At 43.5% G+C, this 26,464-nt stretch overlaps 1 protein-coding gene across 1 annotated transcript; it reads left to right on the forward strand.

The window, feature by feature from the left end:
- The first annotated feature begins 569 nt into the window (after positions 1-569).
- epyc (epiphycan) lies at positions 570-25,769 on the forward strand. Its single transcript, XM_079494422.1, has 7 exons — positions 570-674; positions 6,847-7,044; positions 18,640-18,826; positions 22,335-22,493; positions 23,189-23,391; positions 24,384-24,479; positions 24,999-25,769. Exons 2-7 carry the CDS (start codon positions 6,853-6,855, stop codon positions 25,167-25,169), a joined length of 1,008 nt encoding a protein of 335 aa, XP_079350548.1. The 5' UTR covers positions 570-674; positions 6,847-6,852; the 3' UTR covers positions 25,170-25,769.
- The last annotated feature ends 695 nt before the right edge of the window (positions 25,770-26,464 follow it).

A 26,464-nucleotide genomic window follows, 5' to 3' on the forward strand; every position in this document is an offset into this window, starting at 1 on the left:
CCATTGTGTGCAGGGGCCCCACAGATCCCCCCCATACATGAAAGCAGCACATGCCAAGGTTTCACCTCTGGGAAAGGCAGACAAATACTGATTAAACCACACTCCTCTAGAAAAATAAAGGATACTCTTGTATGGGATAAAAAGGGGTTTTGCTTTCGGGGCGGGGAGGCCTCTCTTTCTGTCTGTGTGTTGTGTCGTGTGTGTCGTGTGTGTGTGTGTGTGTGTGTGTGTGTGTGTGTGTGTGTGTGTGTGTGTGTGTGTGTGTGTGTGTGTGTGTGTGTGTGTGTGTGTGTGTTGCACAGGGCCGTGCATGTGGGTGAAGAGGGTGGGTGCACTCAGAGTGACCAAAAGCAATTCGCTTCGCTCCAATCGGTCTCAGTGGCTACGTTCACGTACAGCCTGCAGCCACTCGGGTCTGCAAGAGCACACAGACATACACATACACACACCTACAGACAGACACACACACACACACACACACACACACACACACACACACACACACACACACACACACACACACACACACACACACACACCTATAAACATACACAGGCACACGCACCCTCCCTCTTCAAGGCACCCTGCACGACCTCTCACCATTGGCCAGGTCCCCGAACCCTCAGCATCTCCATCACGGCTGAAGGGACCATTCGGGAAAGCAGGAGTCAGAGGTAAGCGTTCTTGGTACTATCTTCATGTTGGCTGAGTGGCTGTCTGGTACAGCAGGGGATTAGGCAGGCAGACGGGCTGAAACGGCCACAAACAATGTCGCCGTTCTCCATAGGAGGACGTGGAGGAACAGGCTAGCTATTGGTTTCTGATTAGTTGCTTAATTGACTGGTTACTTTCAGGATCGTTTGAGTTGGGATTTTTGCAGCTTTCTGAAGGTTGGATGTATTTTTTTTCTGTTGGCATTGACGATTTATACCAGAACACTAAAAATGTATTTGAGGATTCAATGCATGTCATTTAGATACAGCTAGTGGACCGGCAGGTGATTTTCGGGAAATGTGGCAACTGCAGTTGTTAGCCACTCACTCATTTTGGAGTGTACTTTGCATTTAATTATTTTTGCTTTTTCACGGCATTCATCATCATTGAGATGAAGATCAAAGGCGCAGGTTGAATTTATTTCCTTGGCTCATTTTGAATAGAATACACCCATCAACTTGTCAGAATTCATGATGATATGGCTACCAATGCTTACAGCATCAACCATCTAGAATACTGCAGAGAATCTCACAGAATTAGGGTCAGTTTGTGATTTGTAAATCACCACAGAATCCTTTGAGTTTAGTCCTTTGCAACATAAATTATTCCAATGAAATTCATTTGCTGTTTTTTTATTCTCACCGATTGTTGTTACAACGTCCTGATGAGTTTCATTATAAATACCAAAGGAAGTCAAGTGAAGTTTGCTTGTGGCTTTAAAGGGGGGGGGGGAGAAGCAGAATCACTGGATATCAGGAATGTCCAACGCAAAGCCAAACATAACACAGAGCAGTCTGTAGGCTACACTCATGCACTGTACACTCATACACAGCCTGTATAAAAGCACACCTCTGTCTCTAGCATAGACCTTCTTTCAGCGGAGCCATGCTGCGTTTCATGAGCTTCGTGACATTATGAGAACTGACAGAAAATCCATTTCACGGGGGACACTTACCAATCACCTGACCCTTAAATTTGTATCAATAGGAGGCACTCACAGTATTTTGAACACTCAAATTACTCAAAGAGATAATGATTATGCTGATTGCTTTGCCTGCAGGTCTGCACCACCCATTGCCACATCAACAAACATGAGATTTATGACTCTTTTTTTTGTGCATTTCCTATCTGTCCACATGCCCAAAATAGCTGCAGCATTGCTCAATGTCCTCTCCCTGAAAGATTGGTGTGGTTTAGAGAGAGTGTGCATCTCTGAGTATACGTGACTTTGCGAGGGTGTGTGTGTGTGTGTGTGTGTGTGTGGTGTGTGTGTGTTTGCATGTGTGTGTGTGTGTGTGTGTGTGTGTGTGTGTGTGTGTGTGTGCGCCTGTGTGTGTTTAGGCACCCTCAGAGCTGAATGAAGCTTTCCCTTGCAACCGTAACTCACTGCCATCCTGTCCACAAACCTCGGTGGAATTTCGAGCTTGAGTGCTGAGACAGGCAGAGACCCGGGCCTCATAAAGAACCTCTGTAAGGGGCGAGGGGGCGAGTCAGCTTAGAAACCTCTCTCTCTCTCTCTCTTTTCCTCAGTCTCTCTCCATCTAACCCTGAGGGCCAACATCTTGTCCACATCTCTCTCTCTCTCTCTCTCTCTCTCTCTCTCTCTCTCTCTCTCTCTCTCTCTCTACATTTCACTGCTTCTTTCTCCTCTTCCCCTTCCCCTGCTCTCCATTTCTCTGACCCAGCCTAGAGGACTCTCTGGATATGATGCTCCTTTACATTTGCTTGCGTTACGTACTGCAATGATCCACCTCATAGGTCTGCTCTGATGTCACTATAGAGCACCTGCCGCTGGGGGGAGAAACTCCCCAAACATCAGACTAGATTAGTTCTGAAGGTTATTTTCTGCACACATGTGCTTTTCAGTCTGCAAACACACGCTAAGCTAATTACCTCTTTCTCAATGGATACATATTGCCTGAACTTAACCACTTGACCACTTTTCAATAGTTCCTCACTAATAATAATAAAAAAAATTTTTCCTACTCAGTCTGTATCTCATAGAAGGGCTGTGGGCAGTTCAGAAACCCGTCCACCAGTGACATCATCGTCAGGCAGAGACAAGACAAGATGTTTTTACAAAAATGTTAGATTTGTATTATCGTGAGAACGATGGCTTCCATTATCGCATTGCAACTTTTCAGGAATAGAAGGCCTGCAGTTTCTATTAGCTTGGATTCTCTATCGATGATGTCACTGGTGGACGGGTTTCTGAACTGCCCACAGCTCTCCTATGAGACACTGAGTAGAAAATAATTGTGCCATTTTATCATGATTATTAGTGAGGACCTATTTTACGAAGATAGGTTGAAAAGTGGTGAAGTGGTCCTTTAAACAACTTTGAATAGAGTGTTGGTGAAAGGGGAATAGATGGCAGGACAGTGCATTCACATAGCTGAATTATGTGGAAAAGACTTCAGAGTCAACACTACAGAGTCACGTGTCACACGTGTAGTGTGTCCCAATTTCAAACTTCCAACGCAAACTGGTTTTACTGACTGTTTCTTGACACTGATACAGTGTAGGAAAGTAGAGTAACTGAAGACCTGACCACAGACAGCAGGAATTTAAATTATTTCTCCAATAACATTATATCCAAATAACTTGCTTGCCAAATCGTCCCCCACCAACCATCTCTGAATTATCCCTGACCAATGAAAATATTCTCATGGTCCATTATCAGATCATCAACTCTGACCTGATTTGAGCCAAGATGGCAGCTCCCCGGAACAGTGGACCCCTGGAAGGGAAGGCAGGGGCCCTCATATTTCAGCTTCTTAGGCTGTCTGCACCTCAGTAATGAGTCGCGTGCATTGTTGACCCTGCGTCAGGCACTGGTCCTTGGCATACCACTCTATCTACTCAGGTCGCAATCACTTAGAGCGATGAAGAATACATGAATAAAGAGTTTGCCGATTGTTGAAATATACATGAAATATACATCTTTTCTACATGGAAAAACTCTAAGGTTATAAACATGGTATGTCCTATATCATAGAAACTAGTATTAGCTTAAAGATGGAGTGCCACAATTTCTGTATTTTTCCAGTTTTTCTATGAGGTCTATGAGGTGACTACTTCATTAGTCGTTTTTATGTGCAACTAGAAAAAGTGCCCTTCTGGGCACAGGTCTCCACCAGGAGGATAGGAGTGTGTGTGATGTTTGGCAAAATGTTCAGGAGTAATATAAACATGTGCGTGCGTACGTGCGTGCGTGCGTGCGTGCGTGCGTGCGTGCGTGCGTGCGTGCGTGCGTGCGTGCGTGCGTGCGTGCGTGCGTGCGTGCGTGCGTGCGTGCGTGCGTGCGTGCGTGCGTGCGTGCGACTTGGCCTGTTGTAGCGCCACCATGATGCTGATTTGAAAACTGTCAAGTGGAATTTCTTCCTCAGCCTAGTGGGAATATGCATGCAGTTTCACTGCAATCGGACGCTGCGTTGAGGAGTTGTGGCGAATTTGTACAAAATGGGTAAAAAGCAGGCTACTCATGAAAACTTTAGAAGCCAATCGTAGCCAATCAGGATTGATTATGAGAAATCAAACAAACCCGTCTTGATCACATTGATCTCACTATGGAGAGCATGTGTACCGATTTGTGTGAAATTTGGATAAAATCTGAACAAGTAATATTAGAAAATGTATTTTACATATGTCGGCCTCCTGGTGGTGCTATATAGAGCAGATGTGAAAAATTCCAGGCAAAGGTTTTTCCTTGGCCTCTAGGGAGTGTGCATACAAAGTTTTAACTGCACAGATCCGTGCAGTTAAAGGTGAAAACACTAATCGGCCAGTTATAGCGCCACCATGAGGCTGAGTTGAAAATGTTCAAGTGGCATTTCTTTCTCGTGGAATGGCACATTCCTAGTGGGAATGTGCGTGCACAATTTCACGGAAATCACACAATGTGTTTGTGATTTGCGGCATTTTGTTTGAAACTGAGCACTCCTGCGAACTTTGGAAGCCAATCTTAGCCAATCAGGATGGAGTCTAAAAAATCTGAAAGACCAGTTTTGTTGAATGGCTCTATAGAGACTGTGTACCAATTTGCGTGATGTTTGAACAAAATATGTAGGTCTACTGTCCAAAAATGTGTTTTGCACAAAGCGGCCTCCTGGTGGCGCTATAAGAGGCCAATGTGAAAACCTTGGGGCAGAGGTTCAGCTGTGGCATTCAGGGAGTGTGCGTGCAGAGTATGGCTGCGATCAAGCCAACGGTGCCGGAGATTAGCTGTTCACAGACGGACAGACGGACACAGACACACACAAACGGACGGACGGACGGAGTGCAAAACATATACTCTCTCCCCATGCCTTCGGCCTGGTGGAGACAATGATGTATTCCCTTGTATTTAGGGTTTCTTCCTGGAGGCTTAACCCTTGACAGTCAAACGTGCCAATGAAAAAAACAGTAACATAGTGACATCACATTATCAGCCCCTCCCCCTTTATCATACAACTACAGCTGTGGGTGCGGCTTAAGTTCAGGTGGATCACCACCCATCACCACCATAGAGTATAAAGAAGGATAGAGACTGAACCGGCGCGATAGCCCCGCCCCCTCAGTGAAAGTTGCTCAGTGGCGTTTTGAAGCACCTGGAAGAACCGTCTACTTCCGCATTTGACCACCAAATTGTGGTGGTCTAATGCGGAAGTGCAACCGAGCGCTCAATGTTAATGCCCAGCTGCACGAGGTTTCCCGGTCATGAATCCACGGGTCCGCCTGCAGTCCCTCCTCTTACCACTAGGGCCCAGTGCTTCAACGTTGAAGAGCCTCACTGGGGCCTTGATCACCACCCACCAGGCAAACCAGGCATACTTAATGAACTGGTGGGGGTGCCCACATAAAAACGACATTTTAACAAATACTGTACACTTTTTTGAAAGTCTTCCTCCTTATATAACAATAAGACCTGATGATCATGTTTTAGGGTGGGAAAAAATCATGGCACTCCATCTTTAAGTTAAAAGTCTCTTGCTGCCTTTCTGTCATAACGATGCCTAATTAAGTAGTTTTTAAAATGCATGCATTGTTTAGGTCTTGCATAGAATGCAAAAATGAAAAAAAGATCGTTTGCATTGCAAGTTGATTTCCAAGTAGTGACAACTCAGAGTTGATGCATTTTCACCAGTGAATCATAACAATCAGCTCATGTTCCACTAGGCCGAAGCTCGCTGGGAACGCATGTCGTCCAGTTACGCGATACCCGCTGTCCCTTTTAACACTGGCAGTACCCATTGCCATAGTACTCTGACTGACTCAGTACATCACCTCTTCGCTGTCCTAGGGCAGGCAATAGGCATTCTGAGTTTGAAGTCGATCAGGCCAGGGGTTCTCAACGTTTTTGGCCGGGGACCCCCGGAAATGCTTTGGCAATGTCTCGGGACCCCCGCCCCGCCCCCTCCCGACCCCCAATATAAATGGACTGCTACAATAACCTTAAACCATTTTGGGCGGGAACCCCTTTTGGTGTTTTAAGCATTGTTATAATTTAGCTATTGAAAAATAGCAGATCTACAAGCTCATAGCGCGCCACCGAGTGGCGCGCTACGAGCTTGTAGGTCTGCTATTTTTGAAAATAAAAATAAAAAATCTTTTTTTTTTTTTTTTTTTTTTGAAAATAATTTGGGGACCCCCCAAAATAATTTGGCGACCCCCCGAGGGGTCGCGACCCACGGGTTGAGAACCCCTCGACTAGGCCAGTGGCCATTGGGACTGATGCCCGTTGGGAAAAAAACTACTCGGCAAATCACTCCGTCGGCCTTTGGCAATACGCACGCCAAGTTTGCAGTCAATCGGGTGGACGGTTCTCAAGTTGGGGAAACGCACACGCACACACAGAGATTCTGTGATCATGTGCATCCAAACAGAAGATCTGCAAAATAATTGAAATGGAATCCGCAGACTCCTCCTCATGCTGTTTATTAGCTGCCAATGTTCAGCATTTCGATCTCTCAAGTGGATCTTGATGAAGATCCTTGCAGGCATTGAAACATTGATCTGCAATCTTGCAATAGACAGTGGGAGCTAATACACGTGTGCAGACTATTTTTTTTTCTTTTTCATATTATACAGTATGTAGCACTTCAAATGGTCTGGGATGCTCCACTAACGCTACCATTTGTTCTTCATGTCTAGGTGAGGATGAGGATGCTTATGCGGGTTGTGTTGGGACTCTTCGTCCTCAAAGTGGTGGTAGCCAGGCCCCGAACCGCCCGACAAGTGGAATTAGACACATATGATGGCGCCAACTATGATGTGGATCTAGAAAACTTAAATTTGGAAAACCAGGATATCTACGATTATGAAGATGGGTTGACAATTGATGAACCTCAGGTAAGAAACCTTTGGCCCACCAACATGCACTCGCACGCACACACCGGCGCACGCACGCACGCACGCACGCACGCACGCACGCACGCACGCACGCACGCACGCACGCACGCACGCACGCAAACACACACACACACACACACACACACACACACACACACACACACGTGCGCGCGCACACGCACGCACGCACGCACACAGACACAGTCACAAGTCACACAGTATACCTTAATTATTTAACACTGGTCATAAATGGATTGCTCAGATTTTGGTGATTGGTGTTTGTGAATCAACTGGCCATATACTGTAGAAAAATGGAATGATTAAGATAGGCTGCAGATATTATTGCAAGATGCCATGAAATGTAATGATGCCATAATCAACAGTCTGTCCCAGGAAAGGCCTGGTAAAGAAAAGATTTAACTCATGAAGATTCGGTCACAGTTGAACATCTATGCATTAATTGCATTTAAACTTGTGAAGTACTGCTGTACTTACACAGTATGTGAGTTAGGCTTTTATAAAGATTTCTATCTTACATTTTGCCAAATGAGGCATAGAACGTCACACTAGTAAACATGCTCACAAGCATCGACAGCCTGCATAGTGCTATTAGTGCACCACTTAACTTAACTGTGATTAATGTTCTCTTAGAAAGTAACTTTCGTATGGATTTTTCGTATGGATTTTTGCTTGCAATGAATGCAATGGTTGATTCCCGTAGTTCAAAAGGCTAGGATAGCACACAAAGCTCACATTAGCACATCATGTATGCATTGTTCAAGCTATATGCTTATCACAGGTAGCCCAGTGTAAGATGTAGGATGAAGGAAAACAATCACCCCAAAAAGAAATACATACGTACGTACATACATACATACATACATACATACATACATACATACATACATACATACATACATACATACATACATACATACATACATACATACATACATACATACATACATACATACATACATACATATATGCACATGCTGATTAATTTAGCTAACTGTCTGAAACAAAACAAAACAACTTATTGTGATGAAGACCTGTGGGGTCGAAATATTGATATGTAATAGAAAACACAAATGTGATATTGGAGTATTTGAGCAAGTGTGCTAGAATAAAGCAATAAGCCACAAGAGGTCTCTGGTTACCGGGTATTCTATAATGCCTGGGAGGCGTAGTGAGACCTGACGCGTAGCGGAGGGTCTCCGACCCTGTCAGCCATTATAAAATACACGATCAGCTGGGAATGATGTAAAGTGATTGAAGGTGTGGATTATCGTGAGATTTACAACGGAAACCAGCCAATCAGAAAAAAGTATTGGGACTAACCGTTTTAGAAAGGACACTTTTACTTTACAACTTGGTCCCTGTTGTACATCATGCTGCACTAGGATCGTTTTTGCATTTACTTTGTTAAGTTGAATCATTCATTATGTCAACGGAGATGCTTTCCATTCTTAAAATGAAAGCCACAGGATATGATGTAGATAGACATCATGCATGACGTAGGCCTTCAGATGTGTGCAGAGTAGACTGCTGAAATGCTCTGAAGGTTTGTTTTCGATTGGTTTGATTGTTGAAATGAGTTCAGCCAGTTGAGTTCGGAGACGTCCTGCTGATGAGTTGAAGATAGGCAGACTGCTGCCCAGCCTAAGCCACCATTAAAGACTAAATATTTCACTTTTATGCCCCAGAGTGAGGCCCACCTGGTAATTGATATGCCCTACAATCTTCCACAGTCTGAAAACCATTTGCACCTGGAGCAGTTTTACTCATTCAATACCATGGCGACAGCTATACATGATATTTATTTGCTTGAATAATTATTATTTTACGGGTGGACAGGTTTGGTCAATATTTTGCCAAGGGTATTTTGATCCGATTACTTGAGTAGGATCTGTGATGCTGAACATGAGTACCGGTAATTCACATGTTGCTATATTTCTTAGGCCTGCATGGGCCTCAATGGATTGATTTGACTTCAAACTGCAATATTCTTACAGTGATATCTTTGCAGCAGTAATGGGAAGGGTGAAACATTACATTCAGTATAGTTACAGTATATAATATGGCAGTATGAATGAAACTACAACCTACAAGACAATGGTGGTGGAAGAAGTGCTATTACTTGAGTAATAAGAGCAATTGAAAACGCAGGCATAAAATGGTAAATGGTGCATTTATATAACGCCTTTATCCAAGGCGCTTTACATAGATTATGCATTACATTCATTCACCCATTCACACACACATTCATACACCGATGGCGACAGAAACCATGCAAGGCACCAACCAGCACATCAGGAGCAATTAGGGGTTCAGTGTCTTGCTCAAGGACACTTCGACACTAACTCTGGGGGAGCCCGGGTTCAAACTGGCAACCTTGCAGTTACCATCCGGCCACTCTACCCCTGAGCCACCGCCCCCCCCCCCCCCCCCCCCCAGGCATATTCTGTTACAAATAGTTGTATTCAAAATTGTACTTAATGACTAAAAGTACTAAGGGCATCAACATATACTTGCAGTGTCAATTACATTACATATAATGGTCCATTCTCCGCGGCCCAGAATAGGGACTCAAGCGTATGGTTCAAGTTGTTTTAATGTATTCATCAATTTAATGTTGCAGCTGCTAGTAAAGTGGGGCTGATTCTATTTAGGCCTACTTCATGTGCTGATAGGTAGCTTTCCCCCAAATAATACAAAATCAGTTGTCGGTTTTGTATCTGCGATGCCTTAGTGGCAGGAACGATTAAGAACACAGACCTGTCTCCCATTGACAGAGTACCGGATTTACCCGTTGTCAGAGTACTTAGTGCAGTAGCACACATAGTACTTGGAGGCCAGCCTATGTCGGTACAATGACGTCATATTGGTGATATCAGGAATCTCCATACATGGGCATAAAAGGGGGACACAGCATGACAGCAAGACACAGACAGAGATCTCCATATGGGCATTCTATGGGACACCGAGAGATTTTGGATCCAACCGAATTCCCACTCAGTACAACACACTGCATGGTCACGGGTCCTCTGTGATACACAAGTCGATCAGTCGCATGGTCAGGGGCGTGCAGAGAGTGTTAGAGAGGCAGGGGCTGAAATCCCGAAAGAGGGCACTTTTCGACAAGAAAATAGCGAAAATAGCAGATCTACAAGCTCACAACGCGCCATGCTGCGACGCGTTGAGAGCAAACAAATGAGTTCAACGCAAAATGCTGTGTTCGAGTTCAGGAGACTTTAGGGGGAAAAAAGCAAAAGCCTGAATGAGTGGCATTTGCATTTCTTTCACCGTAATAAATGCTGCATGTGTGGTCTGGAAAGGGCAGTTGTTTTACAGACGGGTAAAAGGGAAGGGGCTATCCCTTTGATGTCTATGTGTGCACGTCCCTGCACATGGTCCTCGAGGTATGTGTGTGACAGTCGGTCACATTATGTGCACGTGTGTGGCGTAGACCAGGTGCCTGGGTGACAGCAGACTGGTGGGCGAGCGCTGGTGCTTTGGCATGGGGGGGTCAGATCAACATATGGAATGAATTCTGTACTGGTCATATGGAGCGTGTCTTGAGTGTACAGGGTTTGATGAGGTCAGATCAACATAAGGAACGTCAGAATAGGTCAGCTCCATATATGGAGATCTAAGGGTGGCAGCGGGGGCAGTGTCTTGAGTCTACAGGGTTTGATGAGGTCTGGCCATATATGGAGCGTGTCCTGAGTGTACAGGGTTTGATGAGGTCAGATCAACATATATGGAATGTCAGAACAGGTCAGCTCCATATATGGAGATGGAGGTGTGATGTCACGAGGCATCTGCTGCGGCAGATCGGCGTGTGCACGTGGGTGACGGCAAACTGCCGGGCGAGTGCTGTCGCTTTGGCATGGGATCAACATGTCACGAAGCACGATACCATATACATTTGGGTGCCACCGATATTGTCCCTTATCATTTGACCCATTTAGGCCTGACCTCAAAATTTAAAAAAATCCTTCTAAATCCTCCAGTTTTCTGAAATAAATATTTTCACGATTTTTCAAAAATAGCAGACCTACAAGATCGTAGCGCGCCACTCGGTGGCGCGCTATGAGCTTGTAGATCTGCTATTTTTCAATAGCTAAATTATAACAATGTTTAAAACACCAAAAGGGGTTCCCACCCAAAATGGGTTAACTGTCCTTTTGCGCAGATTACGCAAACCTCAGCAAAAAGAAAAGGACAATATCGATGGCCTCCAACTGTACTGTATGGAGACATGGGTGACTAACTAACTAACTGACGGGAGATCAGGTTTTCATAGTAAACGCGACCTTTGGTCACAACTAGTAAAGCTGTCAAATAATTGTAGTGTATTAAAAAGTAGCCAAGTACAGTGCATGGCACATAGCTGCAAAGATTGCTGTGGAAATCTTACGCACTTGAAGCAAGACAGCTGATTTCATGCTATTACTTAGTCTATTGGAAAGAATAGTGTGTGCGTGTGTGTGCGTGCGTGTGTGCGTGCACGTGTATATGCGCCGTGTGTGTGTGTGTGTGTGTGTGTGTGTGTGTGTGTGTGTGTGTGTGTGTGTGTGTGTGTGTGTACACGCACCGTCATGAGAGACAGAGCAGACTGAATGCGTGGGCTACAGTACCAGCTGTAGTGCCCTTTAAGTCAGCACACATTGGATGTGATGTGGCAGGTCTGCAGTGCACAAGTTTAGCAGACACGCTGTAGCCAAGTATCACGTTCCCATTTATTTTCCTTTGTTGTTACGAGAAAATTAGGCCAAAATAATGTCAAGATGGCATGAGGCAAATTGCCCAGATTGAATTTTCAGCAGGCTTCCGTCGAGCCAGCCCCGTAAGTTAAACCTGATGTGAAGTTCCCTCACATTTCACTGTTGCCGTCCAAGACATATCCCACAATGCAGTGCACCTCGACAAGATGGTGCACAATTCAATGTGCAAAGCACAACTGCTGTATTTTGTCATTTGTCCATCATGAGAAAAAGTACATATTTTCTGTCTGAGCTGATCAGTTGAATGAAGCTGTACTACAGATTTTTGTAACAGATAAAAAATGCTTAAATGTCTTAATGAGGGAGGAAAGACAAAGTTTATAATACATTGCGTTGGGAGAGGCTTTAATGGCGGCTTTCTGTTTAACCAACAGAAGATAATTTGGGGCATTATGAAACCAATGTTATACATCACATATCCTGAGGGAAGCATTTCAATCAAAAGAGCAGACAGAGTAATACAAAGTTCAACTTTAGCCTTTGTGGTTTCTAGCTGACAGTGATACAGAGTGTAAAAGTGCAAATATACGATTATGACTGCAGTGTTGAAGTTAAGATTAGTGGATGCATTCAAGGTTACTCCTTGACTCAGCATCTTAAGATCAAAGGGCAGATGTAGAGATTGGTTGTTTGAGGGAGGAGGCTTAGCTAGAGTGATGCTCATTATATAGCTGGTGGGGGTAAATGGTTATCACACACACACACGCACACGCACACGCACACGCACACGCACACACACACACACACACACACACACACGTGGAGTGGCAAGTGTCGAGGGAGAAGTGGATCAATGATGAGATCCATGCCTCTGAATTTCTGAGTCTCTATTTCCCCAAATCTATCTCTATTGATCTTTCTTCTGCTCCTCAGGGCTTATGGTGTGTTTTTGTTTTCAGTGAAATCTTATCCGAGCCGTTATCCAAACATAATTTATATTTGACAGTCCCCCCCTCGAGTGTCAGGAAACTCTTCCATTTCCAACTTCTGATTCAGGCACTTCTTTCTTGAGTGTGTGAGACGACACGTTTCTTCACAGGTCACGTTTCACCTGCAGGAGTGAACAACTTCTTGTTGTTTTAAGCTGATGGGGGTATAATTCTGAACTGCCTTCATCTTTGTTTTCATTCATGCCGAGTGGAAACTTGCCAGAGCCACCAGAGGTATTACCTGGCTTACTGGCTATAGTCCTAGCTTGTCATCATCTCTACTTAAGCTATCATGTTAAATTGATCTATGAAAACAAATGAAGGTTAAAAGCTACAAGATTTGGGACCTATTTGAATGAATGAAACGTTATTTTAACCAACCTGCATGGTAGAGTATACTAATATGTAGGAGAAGGAGGGAGACCTGCACACTGCCACTTCAAGAGCTTTTATTTATAGTATGCAGTTTGACATGCATTACTCTACGGACCCTCATTTAATGGGATTTCTATCTCTGGAACCCCCAATTTATATTGTAAAATCAATGTTAATTTAACTCTGAGAGTGTACTCTCTGAGTTACAGACCCATAATGGTCCATTTGGTCCAAACTATCATTTAGCTGGGGACCCCCTGGAACTCCCTCAGGGACCCCTGGGGGGTCTTCCATTGAGAAATGTAGACCCTGGTGTTGGGTCAGACTGTAGTTCGAACATCATCTCTATTACCTCTGTCCTTTGGGAGTGGGAGAGAATGACCATAACAATTACAGATTGTATAGCTTTACCATTGGCAATTTGACCTTTCAACTGGCCTACAGTATTGTGAATTGTAGGTTTTGCATTACAGTGGAGGATATGAGAGTATGGAATATCAAATAAGCATAAGCATTAACCTTCATTACATTACATTTAATGGCTCATCTGATGGCAAATTCAAAAGAATAGTCAAAGAAGAAAAAAGAATGATTAAACATGTTCGCTTTTAAAATATAAAGACTTGCACACATCACATTCAAGAGCTTGTATGTGCTATTTTTGAATAGCCAAAATATAAAAACTCTGTTGTTTGTTTTTATATGTGCTTTGCTGGCTCCATCGAACAAGACATCTTGTGCCTCAATAGGAATTTACCTGTATGAATAAAGGTAAAAAAAACAAATAAAAAAAAACCATTATAATAGGCTATATTATATTCTTGTACACGGTTCTCTGGCTGGACTAGGTTTATTGTTTAGTGTGGAAATGATCTATAGCCTTTGAGATTATGGATCAAGTGAACACAACAAGTTATTTTAAGTGAAGAACTGGTACAGCAGTGGTATAGGATTAGTGGATTAAATCAGTGGACTTTCTCCTTTCGATTTGATGCCGTCCCTGTGCATTCGATATTCTGATGTTTCCCAGAGCCCCCCCCCCCCCCCCCCCCCCCCCCCATGTATTTTTGGTAGCCTGCATGTATGCATGTACGCCTCTCCTTCCCCTCGGGTGTAGATGTTTGCTTTGGGGACAGAGGGGGGTTAGAGGGTAGAGCTAACCCTGTGCAGGACCTTTCAAAGGCCCACCTTGTTATATTCCAATCCCTATACCTGCCAAGCTCTGCAAGAGTGACATTCACTTTTAGCCGGTGTCTGTTCACTGCTGCTTTTTTCACTAGGCAAATATCTCATAATCTAATGTAGAATATTATGACTAAAGAAACGAACCGTTAAGGACTGTACTGACATACACTTAATTCATAGTGTAATATGTTATTATCTCTTCAGTATTGGTAATTCTTGGCTAAATAATGTGTTTTCCAGGGAGAACAGTTCACTGGAATCTTGCAGCTACCATGTGTGTCTTGGTTCCACAAGGACCATTTCCTTTTTGGAATTTTGAGTCAGCCTTGTCAGGCGTGAGAATATCAGGTGTTACCTGTGCCCGTGTGTGGGGTTTCATCGCCCTCGTGTGGAGCATGATAGAACTACATTTTGGTTGATTCATCAAATAAAAGGAAACCTGCAAGCACAGCCGATTTAATGTAAAAGCAGTGAAATGGTTGGGTGGAGGGATGTAGGTATTCAAATAAATAAAGAACAAAAACTCAACTTGTAAAGTTTTAACTTGAAAAGTAGCATTTGGTACAATGACCTGATTGATTGATTGATTGATTGATTGATTGGAAAATATATTCAGTTTGTAGAATGAGTACAGTTCAAACGAAAGTACAGGTCAATACAAAATCTGCTACGAGGATAAAACCAGAAAAAGCAGTAAGACTAAGTTTACATCAGGGTACATCAGGGTGCTCCATTTTCAATTCATCAGAACATTTAAAGACGTACAAATATACACTATACAAGCATATCCCTCTTGTTAACAAAGGAGGAGATTCTGACCGAGAATCTTGTCCTTTGATTTACTATTTTGATCGCTCTTGTTGCCATGCCTTCACCTGTCAGTGTATTGTCCAGGAGCACAGCCTAGATATGTATAGCCTCTACTTTGCTAGAGATCACTATGCCGTCAACTCTGACCTTGAATTCATTTACATTTACGAGGTGAGGTGGGTTCTGGGAGTAAGGCCAAAGCCTGACCAGTTTGTTTTAAGATGTCTGGAGGCCTTTGAGGTGCTGTGGTACCATGCATAGTGGAAGAAACCTTGTATGAGGGCTCCTGTTCTTCAATGTATTTTTGTTGACCAGTGAGGAGATCCTGTACACGGTACAGGAATCTTTATTTTTTTGCGTTTTTGCCTTTATTGATAGGGTACAGTAATGCGGCAAAGGCTGATGGGCTCGGGACTTGAACCCACGGCACGCTGTCAGGCTGGATTACTGGCCTAGGTACCTGGAGCGCTCAGCCACGGCCCATGCCAGGAATCTTGTTCTTTGGTTGACCTTTTTTATTATTATATTGATGGCCATTTTATCACAGGAAAGATTTGCCTACAGGATGGAACCTAGGTAGGTAATTTCACCTTTTCCTTATTGTCACCCACTTAAACTGAGAAGCCGTCGGCCTTGCTGAGATTACTATTTGTTCCAAAGAGAATGGATTCCGTTTTTTCCCAGGTGTATGTAAAGTAGGTTTCTCACAAAAGAAATGTGGTGTTTGTTGCACATGTTTTGTTTGACTGTGTGATTATAATTATTTAAAATTGGGCACAGTCACAAATAAGTGTAAGTCAAATAGGATTTGATATTGTCTTGTCTAAATGATTCTCACAACAGAAAACTCTACAGTCACTGCATGCATCCACATGGCTGACTTTAAGTGCTAATAACAAAACATACAAAAATGTTTCAAATGGAAAAAAGATGGTATGTTCATTGCCCAGGCTCACAGCTGACAGCCACCCCACCTCCTGTGTGCTGGGTTGTATCTTCAAAGGTATCAATCTCTAATCATAGAGAATTATTGTTGTGGCCACAGCTATGAGGCCAGCTGTTAACTAGATAGAACATCTGCCTTGGAGGCTCAATGTGAATGGTCAGCACCTGCCTTTAGACACTCTGTTGCCCTATACATCTGACCTATACATCTTGATCACATGATTCGATTGTACAACCTACGGTTCGAGTTATATGCCAACATGTGAAATGGGTTGTTATAGTGGCACCATGTGGCTTGGGGTGCTGGTTCTTCCTGCCTAGAGGCTATGCAGCCTCATAAACTATAATGTGGAATCTCATCTCAAACTGAAATGCTGCTACTTGAACATACAATTAAGACTTCAAGCCTTTTCAGTCACTTCAGTTATATAGTGTACTTAAATATAACCATAGGCCTATGCTATTATGAACTACTAAGATTTACTTGCAAAGTGATTATTCATTCCATGACATACAGTACTGTTATTTGAAACTGGTAACGTGATGACGTCACGTTTCTAAACAAACGTGATGATGGCGTTTCACCGCCGTTCATTTAGAAGCACCAAGCACCATCACGGTTAAAGCCAGGTCATGACACGTAATAATATTACCTAGAGTGGAGCTTATCGAGTGCATACTTCCTTCTCGCCCCTTCTTCCAGGTAGGGGCTCTTCAGTTATTGTCATGTGACCCTTGCGCATCATCAGAGTTCTGTTTTGCATGTGCAGTATTGTCTACGTCTTCTGCACACAAGCTTCAGTCGAGCCTCTTGGTTGAAACGTTTTTTGCTATTAGCCGTTCACTTGTCCATCCCGGTTCTGGGGGCTTGAGTCAGGAGGGAACTCCTACTAATCACTGTGATTTTGGTGTGTGATCATGGAGTGTATATGCGAAAGCATGCAGCTAATGTCAATCATCTTGTCAATTACATCAGTTTTTGTTGTTGGTTGTTGCTTTTAACACCCTTTTCTCCCCAATTTAGTCGTTATGCCAATTGATTCCTCCCCACACACACTTTTTTTTAAAGATATTTTCGTTTCACCTAAATGATGATAGATCACAGTAGACTGACTGAAATGGAGAGGGGGAGAAGGGGAGTGACACGGCGCAAAGGTCATCGGGATCAACGACAACTGCCTGTGACTGCAAAGTGTTCTTGTTTGCGGACGACTCGGCACTCCTGATCTCGGACGAGAACAAAATGAAAGTCGAGGACGCTCTCAGTGAGGACACTCACCAAAATCCGTACTTGGTTTAGGATAACAAACTCTCACTACATCTTGGTAAAACAGAATCTATTTTTTTCGGTTCCAAACATTCCCTCAGTAAGGTCAACGTAAATGACTTCAAGGTCAAAGTTGATGACATAGTAATCTCCAGCAAAGAAGAAATGACATATTTGGGCTGTATTCTCGACAACAAGCTGACAGGAGAAAGCATGGCAACAAAGGTGATCAAAGAAGTAAATAAAAGAACAAGATTCCTGGACAGAATTTCCTCTTTTGTCAACAAAAGTGCTCTCCATACTCTAGCGGGAGCTCTAATTCAGCCCTCCTCTGACTATGCTTCCACCTCTTGGTTCTCCAGCATCACAATGTCACTTAAAAGTAAAACTAAGCTTCAGACCTCCCAAAACAAACTAATTCGACTGGGGCCTGGGGCCCATGACCCATCTCTTTCCAACCCATTTTGCTAGTCTAAACTGGCTCTAAGACAGAGTTAAGCAATTAAAAATGGGTTTGACATTCAAAATTGTAAATGCAGCCTTGCCCTCAATGCCCTCATACCCACAGACCTGACTAACTACGTCCTAGAGACCTCTCAGTGCCTGCAATCCCCCAAGAACACCCAAGGCAGAGAGAGCCTCCTGTGTGCTCTGGCAAGAGAGAAAAGACAATGGGCGGGTACATGGGGGGAGTGCCCTGGGCGCGGCGGTTGCTGGGGTGTGGTTAGCGCTGGTTGGCTGCACCCGGCCGGCAGGGCACTGCTCCATGTTGCTCCATGATGCCCTGTTGGCCGGGTGTGGCCGATGCAATAGCTGGTGTTGGTTGCGCCTCGTGATGGCTGCGCCCCGGGGTGCCCTTCCGTGGATCTATAGCTGGAAGCCTGGAGGAGAGGGGCATGGATTTGGCCAATCACTGCTCGACCCGCCAACCTGCAGATTGTAGTGGTTGAGGGTTGAAACACTCTAAGAAGGTCGGAGCCCACCTGATGACCTCTCTTTCAGGCTTCATCCATTAGAAATGGATTATAATCGCATCTTTGATGCATTTACAAACTGCAGTGAATTGATGTGTGCCATTGTGATCGAACCGGTCCAGTTTTACAGTGCTGTGTGTTACATTATTGTTGCGCACGCACGCACGCACGCACGCACGCACGCACGCACGCACGCACGCACGCACACACACACATACGGCAGACAAATAGGTTGTTTTACTGTGAGCTTGTAGATTACACATTGTGAAATGAAATTCCTTCGTAGGACCACTGACTCATTGTTTCCGTCTTCCCCTCAGATAGAGATTGGAACACTGGCGCCGCCTGACTATAACTACCCTGAACCCGAAGAGGAGGAAGAGGAACAAGAGGAGGAAGAGGAGGAGGAGCAAGAGGAGGAGGAACAAGAGGAGCCCCTGAAACCACAGCTCATCCCCCTGGGGGATGGGGGTTCTGGGGTACTCATGGGCCCCAACACACAAAAAGGTCTGAATGAGCACAGACGTTCAAGTTACACACCCACATAGCTGACCGACCCACCCCGACGATCTGGGGGCAGGTCGGACGACGGGTGAACGGCGTGAAGCCATCATCAGAAACACGCACGCACGCACGCACGCACGCACGCACGCACGCACGCACGCACGCACGCACGCACGCACGCACGCACGCACGCACGCACGCACGCACGCACGCACGCACGCACACGCACACACACACACACACACACACACACACACACACACACACACAGCTGAGAAACACATATCCATTCTCTAACCTCTTATATAGAGCACCGAAGTCTGACGTCAATATCGATAGAGGGCGCAAATGTACAGGTTCATGTACTTTTTATGTGCATTGTAATCCCCATAGGGGGATTTTAGATCGCCTCATATAACAGACTGTATCAAATGTAAGTGACTGACTGTCGTAAACGATACCTCCCTGACAATATCGCCGACCTGAGACGATTTTAAGATGACCCCATGTTATTCTCCATAGAGAAATGATAGTGAACCAGGGGATGAGCGAGTATGACGTCAGGACTTCGGCGCTCTATTCCCTTGCAATTCACTCATTCATTCATCTCTGTTTCCTTGTGCATGTGTTCCATTTAACTATATGTGTTATCAGTTAAATGTGTTCCATTAAATCATTGTGTCCATTTGTTAATTAATATGTCACCTAACCATCGTTGTGAACTCACAGGGTCTAAACCTGATTCATGGTCCATGCTGGTCTCATTTGTTTATTAACACCAAATCTTGTCTTTAACAAGAGGAGGAGCTGCGTCTGACGCCCATTGACATTCTTCATATCTCCGGGGACTTTGGGGGCTCCGTTGAGTCTGGGGCCTCAGGGGTGTCCGTGGCCTCTGGCTCTGGGGGCTCAGGAGACCTCCTGGCGTCTGGTGGCTCTGGGGGCTCCGGTGACCTCCTGCTGGGCTCCGGAGGTTCCGGTGACCTTGGTTCTGGGGGTTCTGGAGCCTCTGGGGACCTTGGTTCCGGAGGCCCTGTGGCTTCCGGGGACCTCCTCTTGGGGTCTGGAGGGTCTGGGGACCTGCTTGGTTCTGGGTTCTCTGGTGATCTCCTGGGCTCAGGGTCCTCTGGAGGCTCTGGGGTTTCTGGAGACTCCGATGAGTCCGGGGACCAAGGGATAACATTGATATCTGGAGGTTAGTAGTACCTAAACTTTGACGGATGTGTGCTCCGTCATTCCTGGTACTGGACTGGTACATGTTCTAACCTAAGGCATCTCCAGTTGCCCAAAGCCTGTCCAGTATCAGGAATAGGTTCACCTTTTTTGGTTTTAGGCATTGTTAAAACACAGGGTTGCACTTGCAAAATATATCTTTACTGGATGTAGAGTTCATGTTCTGTTTAATTGTATATTCTTTAATACTGCCATTTAACTGTATTTTGATCAGTATGGTTAAATGTTGACGATCCCGTCTTTGTTGGTCATTGTAATTTAACTCATGTGTTCTACCATTTGTCATTGATATTTGTTTCTCCTAATAATTGTCATGCTAACCCATTGTTTCATTCCATCTTTGAGCGTGATTAGTCTGATTGGTTAATGGGTTGGTTGATTGATTGGATTGATTGCTCGCCCCGCCTGCTGAAAAGCACTAACTTCCTGTCTCTTAACCCCACCCCTTGGCTCTAACAAGAGGAAGAGTTTATCCCCGACACGATCCCCCAGGAGGCATCGGGTGCTTCTGGGGAGTTCTCTGGAGCCTCTGGGGCCTCTGGGGCTTCAGGGGCCTCAGGGGACGGATCCGGATCCTCCGGAGACATAGACATTTCTGGGGCCTCCAGTGCCTCTGGGGGCTCTGGGAGCTCCTCTGGTTCTGGAGAGGAGCCCGCGGTCGTACTGATCCCTGACATTGACAAAGGTCAGTATCAAACAGAGTTAACAGACAACTGTTTGAGGTCATTTCAGACATAGAAAGCAGCTCATGCAAGTCAATTGAAAGTGAAAGTCTGAAATCGACACTATTCAAAGTCATATTCAAAGTAAAGGAAGCCCGAGACATATAGAACATTGTGGTTGTTTTGATTAGAAAATAAGTTAAAGAGAAAGTTACTGGGACCACATTTCTCATTTAGCTGTGTGATGTACTTTACTATAAAGCCACATATTCCTATTAATCTATGTATGTTTATTATATATCCATAGCCTCCCATTAATCAGATCAGCAGATTGTACGAATATTTTAGTGCATTTGACCAACAAAAGGTCGTGGAGTTTGGTTTACAGTCCTTTGTTCTCCAAATATTTATCATAAATTGGATAATGCTTGCTTTTCCCATGGCATTCCTTTCGTAAAAACCACAATTCAACATGTCATATTCGTCATTTGATTAACACCGTAAACTCATCCTCATTTAACGGTTGAACGTGTTAAAAGGACCATACCACTAGTGTTATAAATGCCACTGTCCCTTGTCAACATCGACCACATAGTTTACGTGAACCAAAATGGATTAATACCATGTTTGTTTACATTCAATAAACATTACAGAGTTGAAAGGCCTGGAAAACTCACTGTCATTAAAAGCCCTTTTCAAGCTAAAATTTAAAAATGCAGCACTTATTCTTCCAGCTATTGATATGCAGACAGATACCCACATTTGATTTGCTTGAACACAAATATTAAGAGTAATACTACAGGAGTAATACTATAATAATAGTTTTTCCACAATATTACCACATGTATGGCAGTAAGTGCTAGAAGTCACAATTAAACTGGTATGGTCCTTTAAGCATTTGTTAACCTTGCTTATGTATTTAACTTATCACAGAGGCAAACAGTAGGTAGGCTACTGATTGCTTCATTTCCTGCACATGCTGTTTCTTTAACACCTAATGTTGTCTCTAACAAGAGGAGGAGCTGCTTCCGACTGCACCAACAACCCCTGAGGAGGGTAAAGGGGACACAGACGGTTCATCGGGCGTTAAGCCCGACGAGCCTGAAGTCGACTCTGGGGTGTTTCCTATGCCTGACGAGCCTGAAGTTGACAGGCGAGGTTAGTACTGATCAACACAGGTGCTGCACTGATCGGCACAGCTGGTGCTGGGATCAGCGTCCGAACAAAGCATGAGTAAAGTTCATAATCTGGGGTAGGAGGAGTGAAACAATGAATTGAGAAATGTATCGAATCGAATAATCTGTTTAGGATAGGGACGTGTCTGATTAGATTCAGAGAAACTGTGACGAGCATGCAGGCCAACCATAATTTTGTATTTTATTATCTTGTACTTTTCACCATTTTGTGGTCTCATTTAATTGCACCGATTGATCATTAGAATGAATAATAGACAGATGAACTGATTAAAACAATAAGCAATTCAGATGCAGATCCGGTCTGCGGCCAAATTAATTAATTTTGGGGGTCTGTGACATTGAAAACATTTGAGAACCATTGAGTCTATTCATTCTATCCCAGTGAAACTAATCCACTTCTATATCTTCTATCTGGTCCAGGAATGCCCACTTGCCTGCTGTGCACGTGCCTTGGTACTTCTGTGTACTGTGATGACTTGAAGCTGGACAGTGTCCCACCTCTTCCCAAAGAGACCACTCACTTCTACGCTCGCTACAACAGAATAACCAAGATAAACAAGTCAGACTTTGCTAACATGAGTAGGTTTCTCTCTTTAAATGTAAAAGGTTCTGCATGGCAGTGTTGTTTTTGGCAGCAAATTTGGATTTTAGTGTTTAGTCATAGTCTTTTGAATAGTTTTCATTTAGTTTTAGTCAAATTTTTTAGTCACCTGGAATGTGTTAGTGTTAGTCTCGTTTTAGTCGACTAAATGTCATGAGATTTTAGTCGACTAAATCTACAGTTGATTTAGTCGACTAAAATGTATTTTGGTGGGCATTGATGCCGTCGTAAGGACTGTTTTTACACTTGCTGAAAATAGCTGATCTACAAGCCCACAACGCGTCGCGACGCGTTGTGGGCTTGTAGATCTGCTATTTTCAGCATGCAACCAAGTGTAAAATGACTTATACTGGATCTCTTGTCCACTAGTCCCTTCCTAACATTTTAGTCTAGTTTTTATTTGTTGACGAAATTGTCAGTGTATTTAGTCTTAGTTTTAGTCATCATAGCACAGTTTTCATTTAGTTTCCATTTAGTTTTCTTCAGTGGAAAAAGGTAGTCGACGAACATTTTTCGTCTTAGTTTTAGTCGACGAAAACAACACTGCTGCATGGATTTAAAAAAAACATCTTTAACTGTATTATTTATTCATACAGTATACTGCTGGCCATTTTGGGGGCATCATATTGAATCATCGTCTCAGAGTTTGTTTGTTTGGTTGTTGCTCCCTCAGACAACCTGAAGAGGATTGACGTGACGGCCAATGAAATCACATCCATCAGTGACAATGCGTTCTCGGGTCTGCCCGCCCTGGAGGAGCTGGTGATTCGGGAGAATCACATCTCACAGCTGCCCGCGTTGCCAGTCAGCATGTCCCTTATTGATGGCAGCCATAACAGCATTGGCGCAAGAGGGATTCACAGGGAGGCATTCAAAGTATGTACACACCAACACTATAGTTGTGTTGTGGCAGATATAATACATTGGAAATGTCATTGTTCCATAAAATAATCTCTTTTAATGTTAACACGGAACTCCATCAAGGCATAGCTGGTGTTTTTTATGCAGTGGTCTGCTGGAGTGGCAGCATCACCAAAGGATAACTGAATAAGTTAATAAGAAAGGATACGGAAGCTCCTTTGCAATCGCTCCTGAGTCTGACTCCTTGGATTACTGTAGTGTACTGTAAGTGCTGACCAATACCAATTGGCAGAGAGAACTGGGTTTTTTAAAGGGCTTATTAGCAAAGAGGGGAGGGAGAATGAATTCAATAAGAATCTTCATCCCAAATGCCGTACTTCCAATATAACAGTCTTCCAGAAGTCAAGACCAGAGGTTGCCTAAAAAAATTGCAACAGACCATTAGAGAAGAGTTCAATATAATCCATACGCATAGGTGTTTTTTGCCTCTGCTAACAGGGGGGGGCAAAGGAAATATATACGAAAGGCAATATATACGAAAGGAAATATATTTTGCGCACACCACCCCTCCATTACTTTTTTTTAGGGGTACCAAACACAGTAATACAGTAGACACTCCTGGTCAAATATTACTCAAATGCAAGTCAAAGTTGCCAAGTCAAATTTGTACTTGAGTTAAAGTACTGGAGTACTTGCTGTTAAAAAAGTATAGACATATTCAAAAGTAGATGCTTTTGAATATACTTTCAATGTACAAAGTACATTTTCTTCTTTTTAATATCAATGCATTGCTACATTGAAATCCACTATATTTTCAGAATTCTTCAAAAATATTGAAATGTAGGGTACACGGTCAACAAAATCCCCTAAAGTAGGCCTATATATAATCATATTCAAGATCCAATTCTATGGACGATGAAGCATTCAGATGTGATCTGAATGCCATAAGGTTTCAGCAGGCACTGATGTATGTATGACGAGCTGTACCTTCTCCCCGTTGTGTCCAGGATATGTCAGGCCTGCAGTACCTGTATCTAACAGACAACCACATCGATCACATCCCTGTGCCTCTACCAGACAGCCTGCGATCTCTGCACCTACAGGTAACTTATACCTCATGACCACCAAGCAGGGGTCATTTGGAGTCTCAGGGGAATGGCACTTGCCTCCCCTAGTCTCCACATGTAACCTCAAATTCAGTTCTTTGATGTATATTATTTTCCCCAACTTGGAACATGTTTTGCAGATGAATCCGATTTCAGATCAACACTGAGTGCATCTCAATCCCTGACACGTTATAGATTTGCATTATGGTGTCTGCAACCATACATTAAACACTTTCAACCTGGCGAACATTTTAAAATGTTTCTGTTGAGCAAAATCACCAAAAACACATTACTATTAATTACTATTAATTTCACAGGCCCAAAGAATCCAGAGAATGTTTAGTTGTAACATCCCTGATAAATGGGTCCAGGTGGTATTCTAGAAAATGAGGAGTGACACTTTTTTGTTGGCCATCACACCGGTTTGTCCTTTATAGCCCCTAGACTCTCTGTTTAACCTCTGGGAAGTAAATTTACATCTTCAATGAAATGTTCTCTCTGTGTGCCCTTTCCCAGCGTAACAACATTCAAATGATGCACGAGGACACGTTCTGCAACCTGAAAGACTACAACTACATCAGGAACGCACTGGAGGACATCCGTTTGGACGGAAACCCCATCAACCTCAGCAGGACCCCACAGGCTTACGTCTGCCTGCCCCGCATACCCATCGGGGATCTCATCTAACCACACACACACACACACACACACACACACACACACACACACACACACACTTACATTCTTGCACACTGACTCACTCATGCACACACACACACACACACACACACACACACACACACACACCTTTGCACATACTGACATAGCAGACCACACATGCACACTCGCAACACGCACAGATTAACAATCACTCACCACCGCAATGTACAGTGTACGCATCAGTACAAATGTCAGTATTTATACGTACAGGTCATTTTGCAGGTTAATGTACATATCCTCAGCCAGGTATCTATCTATAGACGGTCATACAGTATTTATCATTCATGCACATACAATAATCTACCTTCCTATTGTTTGGAAATGTTATCTAAGCTGAGCAAAACACACACATACAGTATGTACATACACACGCACACACAAACTGACCATTTCAATCTTTCACTCTCCTAAATTGACCAAACAAACACACACACACCCACATGCGCGCGCACACACACACACACACACACACACACACACACACACACACACACACACACACACACACACACACACACACACACACACACACACACACACACAAGAACTTTGTTAATAGCCAAAATGTTCCGCAACTTGATTGAGAGTAAAACAATAAATTATGTAATTCAGAGAAATCGTTTTGTTGATGGAACCCTGAAATATCACGTGTTTTTGTTTTGTGTCTGTTCAAGACTGGTGATGACAACCAGTAATATTGTTTAAATATGAAATAATATTAATATTAAATCTAACATTTTTGGAAATCATTATACTAGCATAAAATCTATTGAAGCTGGAGCTCAATGAAAGGTAAATTGAGTATATAATGCAATAAAAGAAGCATTTAAACACAATCATTTGTTGTAAAGTCTGTACTGTAATATAAAATATATATTCTGGAAAGAAATCTTTTTTTTTCTTTTTTTTACATGAACTGCAATATTTGGTATATACATTTCAAAAAGTTAAGGTTATAGAGTCTACTATTTTAAGATAATTATTTTTTGATTTGAGGAGGGTGGGGGTGGGGTGGGGATGTTGTTGAATGTGATGGGGTTAAGAATAATAATGATCTATAGGTTGCTATTGTGTGCTCTGTATGGAATTACCACAATTGAATAAAGTTGTTCTGATGACCTCTCCAAAGTGAGAGTGGCTCAACGTTTTCATTGACAACTCTTTCGTGCGGCACATACATGTACAATAGTGCTGTGATTAGCTTGAAAATGTCTATAAACTTGAAAGTTTGAAACAATAACAACAATAATATTTTACCACTG

This window comes from Electrona antarctica (assembly GCF_951216825.1).
Source record: "Electrona antarctica genome assembly, chromosome: 23".
NCBI lineage: Eukaryota > Metazoa > Chordata > Actinopteri > Myctophiformes > Myctophidae > Electrona > Electrona antarctica.

Bases quoted from the DNA above. Each gene is read 5' to 3' on its own strand.
- epyc (XM_079494422.1), top strand. From the start codon at position 6,853: ATGAGGATGCTTATGCGGGTTGTGTTGGGACTCTTCGTCCTCAAAGTG. The intron at 7,045-18,639 runs GTAAGAAACCTT...TCTTCCCCTCAG, and splicing joins TGACAATTGATGAACCTCAG to ATAGAGATTGGAACACTGGC. The intron at 22,494-23,188 runs GTAGGTTTCTCT...TTGCTCCCTCAG, and splicing joins GTCAGACTTTGCTAACATGA to ACAACCTGAAGAGGATTGAC.